Raw genomic sequence first — 8,816 nt, 5'->3', positions numbered from 1 at the left:
GCGCACAGTGAGACAGAGGGAAAGGGGGATATAGTGAGAGACTGCTTGTTCATTTCCTGGCCTTTAATCCCAGCCTCCCGAAATAACCACACAGAAACTGTATTAATTAAAACACTGCTTGACCAATGATTCTAGCATATTCCTAGCAAGTTCTTTCACATTAAATCAACTCATTTTATATTTTATCATGAGACTCGTGGCCTACCAGCAAGGTTCCACCTAGCAGCTCCATGGTTTTTTTGAATCATTAACCAATAAAAGCAACACATAGACAGAAGGACTTCCCCACCATTTCTTCTTTTCTGTTTAAATAAAAAGGAAGTTTCTAGCTTTAACATAGTAAAATTCATATAACAAAACAGGTATTAAGTAAGAATTATAGTTACAGTATTTATATTTACTTTATCTTTTATTATAACTAAGAAAAACTGCAATTATAACTATCTAGTCTTTAACTCCATCAAAGACTCAAGAAGGATATAATATCTAGTTACTCTAGAACAGAGATAGATTGCTTCCTGGACAGCCACCCAAAGTTCTTCTGTAATGTTGGAGCATCCATTTTAGCCTACAGGTCCATAGTATCCAGGCTTTTTCATGAAGCAGTAAATTTTAAAGAGTTTCGCCTATATTGACAGTTTGTCAGTCACTTTCTTTTGTGCCTTGTAGAATGTCTGGCAGACTCTTTCATGAAGCAAGAACCCCAAAGGACTGTCTCACCTTCTTTAGGCAACTTTAGCAGTCATTTTTTTTTGTGGGTCCTGTATGTCCAGTTCATATAGCATATAACTTCAAGAAGTCCAGGCAAGAGCAGTTTTTTGCCCAAATGACTAGCAAACTCCATAAGGAGCCTCTTTGATGCCCATCTTCCTCTTGAGTTAATTGTGCTGTCAGGAGCAGATGTGTCTCATTGTAATGAAAAATTTTAAGTTATTAAAACATTTTAAATGCCATATTCTGTATTTTTTGAAGAATGCCTATCCATCTGAAATATATCTCTGTACAGCTAGAAAATTTAACTAACATGACTATAAGCTTGACTATAGATGATTATCTATTAACCTATATTTTTAAGTATACATTACGTTTTAAAATGAACTGCACAAACACGCTATCTTAATCAAGAGTGGGGGGGGATAGAGCAAGCAAGAGACAGCATGTTTATAGAGAGAGTATATATTTTCTTCTGTGGTATGTTTTATAGAAATTATAATTAATAGCTTATTCACATTACAAATTTAGCTCATTGGGATCAGTTCTGGGTATTGTATCTATATATTGCTTGGCTGCACTTGTTACTTACATTAGGACTTCCTGGTTCAAACCAGAGATTGAGTAACTTAATCTGAGGGGGTCTCTAGAAGTCTGAAGTGGTAGGCATTTTCCTCTTCATGCTTCCTTTGACAAGAGCCTGGAAAACTGAAGCTAAGAGAAGTGACATAGACGCTTTCTTCCTGCAACTTAAGTGGCTTTTCCAGTAGTTAAAAATAAGATACACACACAAACACACACATTAATTATAACAAAATTATCATGGAGAGTCTCATTGTTTTATTGCTAGATTTATCAGATTACAAAAGGTAGAATCAGATTGAACCATCAAAGATAATGTGTATAAAATATAAGCAAAATAATGGCTTCTCATTCAGTTAAGGAGACTAAAAACTCAAATAATGCCCCTTCAGTTTCTCTTCTGTTACTTTTTTCTCTCCTGTGCTAGAGAATAAATACAGATCCTTGAACATGCTAGCAGGCACCCTCATTGCCCATTTAGCTGGCTCTGCGGTGGCATGAACAGTGATCCTGTACTGGCTTCTGTAGTTTCCTTCTGCATCTCTCTCTCAGTTCCCCATATTAATATCACTCCTTTCTCCCCCTCCTTTCTTCTCACCACCATCCTCTTCTATCCAACAGATTGTGTGGTAGTTATCCACAAGAGCTCATAGTACCTGCCTGGATCACTGACAAAGAACTAGAAAGCGTGGCAGGCTTCCGATCCTGGAAGCGCATCCCTGCTGTTATCTACAGGTAAGTAAGCCAGACCAGTCCCAGTTAGGCTGGTAGTACTGCCCCACCACCTGTTGCTCACTGACTCTACAGCTGCTAACCTGACAAGTGACAGGTGAGGTTGGGTTCAGAGACAATCCCTGGCAAGTCCATGCTTCCTTATTGCTGAAGCTGTACCTGCAGAAAGAAATATACCAACACCCACTGTGTCCAGAACACTAGCTGGCGGTGTGAGTAGACACTGAGGATCATTTTAGAAAAGTGTCTGGGCCAGAGTTAGGAACAGGTGGATCTCTGTGAGTTCAAGACTATCCTGGTCTACATAAGGACTTCCAGGCTACACAGGGAGAACTTGTCTTTAAAAAAAAATGGTGTTATATTTAAGCTGGGCTGTGGGGGTGTGCACCTTTAATCCCAGACTCTGAGGACAGAGGCATGTGGACCCTTGTGGGTTCATGGCCAGCCTGGTGTACAAAGCGAGTTCCAGGATAGCCATGCCTACGAATTCTGTCTCAAAAAAACGTGTGTGTGTGTATGGAGGAGTATTCTTTCTTGTGCTTGCTGCATTTAACCTTAGCAGGGGCTTTTGTGTTGAAAGATTGGTGAAATTTAGGATAGAACTGAATGAACTATAATGGTGTCTGTGGTTGTCACTTTGACGTGTGGAAAGACTCCTGTTTTGAGATAGAATTAGAAATGCTGAGACTGGATGGAAAATTTAAGAAAGCCAAGGCATGAGAGCTGTATGTGTTTTCTTGTGGGAAGAAATGAATGAACCTCTATTAATCCCAGATAGGACACAGACTACAGGCCTAAGAAATGGTTCCTTGGCTGGGCGGTGGTGGTGCACGCCTTTAATCCCAGCACTCGGGAGGCAGAGGCAGGTGGATCTCTGTGAGTTCGAGGCCAGCCTGGTCTTACAAGAGCTAGTGCCAGGACAGGCTCCAAAGCTACAGAGAAACCCTGTCTCGGAAAAAACTAAAAAAGAAATGGTTCCTTCTGGTTTAGCTTGCTGACCAGTTGCAGCTTTTTTTTTTCCCCCGAGACGGGGTTTCTCCGTAGCTTTTGATTCCTGTCCTGGAACTAGCTCTTGTAGACCAGGCTGGCCTCGAACTCACAGAGATCCGCCTGCCTCTGCCTCCCGAGTGCTGGGATTAAAGGCATGCATCACCACCGACCGGCTCAGTTGTAGCTTTTAAAGTTGCTTATAGGAGCATGAGTGAGGAGTGGTTTAGAGGAACAGATGAATGATTCAGAGATAAGTCAGTGACCTCTTTGTTCTTACACAATCATATTACAGTTTTAGGAAATCATTATTGTGTTTTGTAATGTGAACAGTCTCTATTTAATTTTTCTGGTGTGCTAACTTTTTAGATTCTGCCCAAGGTGAGCTAAAACCATGGCTTAGTTCAAAACTGCCCACCAGAAGCACTCAGGTATTGAGGCCTAGGAAAGTGTATTCCTTAATGCATTCCTATCCTAATGCCCACCCTGAACACAGAAAGTCAGTGGAAACCATTAAGCTTTCGCTTTCCATTTTCATCACTTTTGTTTTCATACACTACTGGAAAAGTGGGTCACCGAATTTACCCATCACTCAAGTGATGAGAATTGACATTGAGTTAGCAGTGAAAGCTGAAGGGATTTATGAGAATGGGAAAAGAAGCTGGCTGCTGTTGTGACAGGCAGCTGTATTAGATCAGATGCCTGGCATTTGTGAGACTTGCTGACTTGGAGCAGAAGGGGGAAATACTTTTCATCTTTTGAGTAACAGGCTTCAATAAATCCCCCCTTAGGCAGAAAGCACAATTGTACTAGGTAAGAAAAGCTCCTTAGAATGTGATAAAACATTTAGCTTTTTTTTTTCTAAAATGTTATTCTAGAAGGCATGAGTTCTAGGGTTCCAAATTCTAGAGACCCTAGAATATATACATAAATGGAAATTTTCATTTCAGTCTTTGAGAGAAAATCAAGATTATAGAGATTACACTTGAAAGTTCTTGATGTAGCCCATGTAAATCAAGCAGGCTTCCAGGAGCTATTCTTTATCGCCGGATGTGTATCTTACATCCCTGATCTCCAAGTTGGATTCCTATGTTTAGTTTTGTGAGGGATGTGTTGAAGACTGTTCGGGAAACTCCACCACTCTTCAATGCCAGCAGAGGTGTTGTCTTAGTCACGGTTCTGTTGCTGTGAAGTGACACCATGACCACAGCAACTCTTTTTTTTTGGTTTTTTTTTTTTTTTGGTTTTTCGAGACAGGGTTTCTCTGTGGCTTTGGAGCCTGTCCTGGAACTAGCTCTGTAGACCAGGCTGGTCTCGAACTCCCAGAGATCCGCCTGCCTCTGCCTCCCGAGTGCTGGGATTAAAGGCGTGCGCCACCATCGCCCAGCTGACCACAGCAACTCTTAATTGAGGTGGCTCTCTTACAGTTTTAGAGGTTCAGTCCATTATCTTCAGAATGAGGACCATGGCAGCATGTAGGCAGACATGATGCTGGAGTTGAAGAGTCCCACATTTTGACTCAGAGGCAACAGAAATCGACTGTCACACTGAGAGAAGCTTGAGAAAAGAGACCTCAAAACCTGCACCCACAGTGACATACTTCCTCCAACAAGGCTGCACCTCCTAATAGTGCCACTCCTTTTGGGGGCCATTTTTTTTTCAAACCACATCAAGGCAACTCTTATAAAAGAAAGCATTTAATTGGGGGACTACTTACAGTTTTAGAGGTTTAGTCCATTATCATAATGGCAGGGATCATGGAGCTGGAGCAATAGCTGAGAGCTATATTCTGATCTGTAAGCATGGGCTTTTTAAAACCTCAGAGCCTACTCCCAGTGACATACTCCCTCCAACAAGGCCACATCTCCTAATCCTTCTCAAAAGTGTCATTCCTTGATAACTAAGCATTTAAATTTATGAGCCTATGGTGCCCATTCTCATCCAAACCATCACATTTTATTCAAACTACCAAAGGTGGCAAGATGCCTCTAAATCCAAAATTTCCTCGATTTAGTTATTTGTGAACTGCAGCAGTGATTTCTGAGATAACTAACAGCAGTTCCTTGGCAGCACTGATTAGAACTGTGGAGTTGCTCTAATACAGCAAGATCTTGGGAGGCCTCCCTCATCTGTAGTGCGGCTCACAACGCCTATGTTTTTGCACATGTCAATCATTTGAAACACTGTATCTATGGGGAGCTTGTCTGACCATTGAATTAGAGGCAGTTAAAACCATTGCATTTTCATGTAAAATGGAAGCATTCTATTTTTTAGTAGGTTTTTGCACGAATAATAAAAACCCAGAGACAGATTTTGGCATTGAAGCTGAAGATCAGAAAAGCAAAGCAGTCAACCACTAGAGAGACCTTTTACCTCTTCCAAATCTTCAGATCCTGTCTCCACGAATCTTCAGACTCCACACTTCACTGAGTTCCTGTCTCTTCCCCTTTATATTTCTTTCTCCACCCAACCATATCGCTCCTGTTTCCACCTCCCTAGTGCTGGGATTAAAGGTGTGTGACTCCCAAACATTGGGATTAAAGGTGCGAACCACCACCACCTGGATCTATTTCTGGATCAGTCTTGTATAGTCCAGGGTAGCCTTGAACTCAGAGAGATCCATCTGCCTCTGTCTCTTGAGTCCTGAAGGTGCATGCCATCACTACCTGGCCTGAATGGCTGACTAGTGTGGCTGCTTTGCCCTCTGATCTTCAGGCCAACTTTATTTATTAAAACACAAATAATATACCACTCTAGTAGGTGGGTTCATTTACTAGACATTTTACCCTTTTGTATTTTTCCAAATTCTCTTTGTTAAAGTAGTAAAATGTCTATTTTACCTTATTTTCTTTATACTTTAACTTTTAAAGTAATTGTAGCTATCTGGCTTGAGCTATCTTTGATGAAATATCAAGCATTTTTGGAGATTAAAAGACTTCTGCTACTTATAGTGACCAAGTTGACCCTGAGAAACCTAAGACCCAGGATGAAGAGTACAGTCTGCTGGTCCCGGCTCAGTGCTGGAAATCCTCACAGAGACAGAGGAAGTCTCAGAAAGTCCCCACTACCCTCTTTTGGGAAGCCTTTTGCAGTCATTCAGCTCTATACTTCCCCAGCCTACTAGGGATGCACAGCAAGAATCCATTAGGTTTCCTGACATTTGTTTCATTTGTGTGTGAGCCAATGATGTGTTGGTAATAATGTGTACTGTTTCTACCTGCTGCTCACAGTGAAGGAGGATTGAAAACCTATTAGCAAACTGTTCTATTATGGTTTGATTACCACCAAATTAATTTATTACTTGTGAATCTGAGAATTAAAAGCAAACTTTCCCCAGTTGTTCCCTAAAGAAGAAACAGGAATGGAGTACTGTGTTCTGTGTAAACACATTTGTATTGTTTGTGTGCAGATTTACATGTGAGTGTGTTCAGGAGCATTCTTAAAAATATGGGCATTTTCTTCAGGGTATAGAATTGGAGGATTTTTTTTTTAAAAAGTATTTATTGGGGCTGAAGAGTTGGCTAAGTGATAAAGAGCACTTCCTGCTCTTTCAAATGAATGGAGTTTGGTTACCTGCACCCATATTGGGTCCCCACAGTTGCCTATAATTGCGCTCCTAGAGATCTGTTGTCCTTTTTTGACCTCTCTCCTTCCACACACAGACTCATCCACATACACAGAAATAAAATATATACAAAAATCTTTTTTAAAAGATTTATAAATGTTATTTATTCATTGATTTATTTATTATATGTGTGTGGTGTGTTTGGGCACATATACCACAGCACATGTGATACTACTTTGTGGAGTCTGTTGCCCTCTTCCACCTTTTCATGGGTTCACGGATAGAGTACAGGGTACCAGGCTTTACCCACTGTGCCCTCCATCTTCATATATAGCCAGATGATTAGTTTTATAACCAAAAATAAGCTTGAAGTATGTCATTACTTTAGCAGTTTTTAGTGTATTACATTTAGAGTTGTATAACCCATCTCTCAATCTGTCTTAAGTGTATCTTCACTACCCTGAGAAACCTCATACTCATTAGCAGTCGTTCCTCCTTCCCCAGCTGCTCTAACCCAATGTATACCCAGTAATACATTGTTCCTCTAGATTCACCTGTCTGAATGTGTCATATAAGCAGAATCTTACAATGTATGTCATCAGTGATGGGCTTATTTCACTTTATGTGACACATTCCAGTATTGATAATTAGTAAATGTTTTACTACTAATTATTACATTTCCCCAACTTTTAAATTGACATACTGGAATACACCTGAGATTTTAATAGCATCTCAGAGTAGACTCTGAGAATGAGTTCTGCCTTTGGAAAATGATCTGTCAAAGTAAGGTTTACTGGGATTGTGATTTCCTTCTATGAGCCTGAGGAAGGAGGCATGACTGGCTGGGTCACTGAGTGCTATGCCTCTAAGAAAAATAACTTCAGGAGTCCACTGTGGGCCAGGTGAATGTTACAGCTGCCGAAATGGGCAATATTTAAAAAGAATCCTCAAGCCAGCAGTAATGAGCATGGGTACTACAGTGGACCCTCAGAAGTGAGGAAAGGAATTTGTTCTATACTTTAGCATCTAATGCATTGAATTCAGTATTAGAAATTAGGTATTTGTACTTAGTTATTACATAGTAGAATTATAGTAGTCATAATTTTTTAAAAAAGCTTATTTCTCAAACAAACATTCTGAATATCTAAATTGTGAGTATTAGTTTATTTTCTCTGAGAATATTCATTTATCATTTGTTGGTAACTTCATAGAGAGCACTGTAATGGGATGATAATTGAGAAAGTTATGTAGGTTTTGTTATGTAGTGATATTTCATTTGTATTTTAATAAATAAAGCTTGCCTGGAGATCAGAATGCAAAACAGCCACACTAGTCAGCCATACAGACGAGGCAGTGGTGGTGCACACCTTTAATCCCAGAGAGTGGAATATAAGGGAGGATGAGACAGGAACTCACTCTCTTTCAGTAAAGATTTCATAGAGGTAAGAGCTCTCTAGTGGCTTGTCTGCTTTGTTTTCCTGCTCTTCAGGTTGAATCCCAATATCTGTTTCTGGGTTTTTATTATTTGTGCTACATTGTTATTCATTTCTGCCCCTATTAATATTGTAAAGATTTGAAGCCAATTCAGTATTTACCTAGTGTCAAGCTATTCATTAAAGAACTTATAATCACCTTCCATACTTTTTATGTGAGTACAGAGCATCAGGTTGGGGTCTTGAAATAGTAGTTTTTGTCTCTTGCCTCCACACAGGCACCAGAGCAATGGAGCTGTCATTGCCCGCTGTGGACAACCGGAGGTTAGCTGGTGGGGCTGGCGGAATGCTGACGATGAACATCTGGTGCAGTCAGTGGCCAAAGCTTGTGCTTCTGACTCCCAATCAAGTATCAGCAAGGGTTCCACTAGGAACAGTTGTCGGGACTTACCCAATGGCGGAGATCTTTCTGATGTGGAGTTCGGTAAGGTGCTCTCTAGGCCCATGACAGCAGTTTTTAAAAGCACCTGGGAAGCTTTTCTTAAAAAGTGGTCTTTTCTTAGAAGACACAATGTTACTTTGGGTTTTTTGAGTGTCTCTCCTGGAATGCACTATTTGGAGTATGCTGGCCTCAAACTCACAGAGAACCACCTGCCTCTGCTTCCTGATTGCTGGGACTAAAGGTATGTGCCACCACACCTGGCTATGCTTACTTTTGTAAAAGAGAATTCAGTGAGATTGATTGAGGACTGACAGGTCTTGACAAATCACTGGAAGACCTTTTGTTTCAAGCTTGATTTGAGAGC

The 8,816-nt window shown here is 40.5% G+C and overlaps 1 protein-coding gene across 5 annotated transcripts in view; it reads left to right on the top strand.

Annotated features, from left to right (window-relative positions):
• Positions 1-8,816, top strand: part of Mtmr3 (myotubularin related protein 3) — a 125,360-nt gene that overhangs the window by 96,680 nt on the left and 19,864 nt on the right. For all 5 annotated transcript variants that reach the window (XM_013353387.2, XM_013353389.2, XM_005366138.3 and 2 more), the window contains exons 9-10: positions 1,915-2,028; positions 8,289-8,494. In XM_013353387.2, the coding sequence (XP_013208841.1) occupies positions 1,915-2,028; positions 8,289-8,494 (320 nt within the window). The remainder of the gene's footprint in view (positions 1-1,914; positions 2,029-8,288; positions 8,495-8,816) is intronic.

Source organism: Microtus ochrogaster, unplaced genomic scaffold (assembly GCF_000317375.1).
Source record: "Microtus ochrogaster isolate Prairie Vole_2 unplaced genomic scaffold, MicOch1.0 UNK6, whole genome shotgun sequence".
Lineage (NCBI taxonomy): Eukaryota > Metazoa > Chordata > Mammalia > Rodentia > Cricetidae > Microtus > Microtus ochrogaster.
Note: the sequence above shows the minus strand (reverse complement) of the source record. Positions and strands in the feature narration are given on the sequence as shown.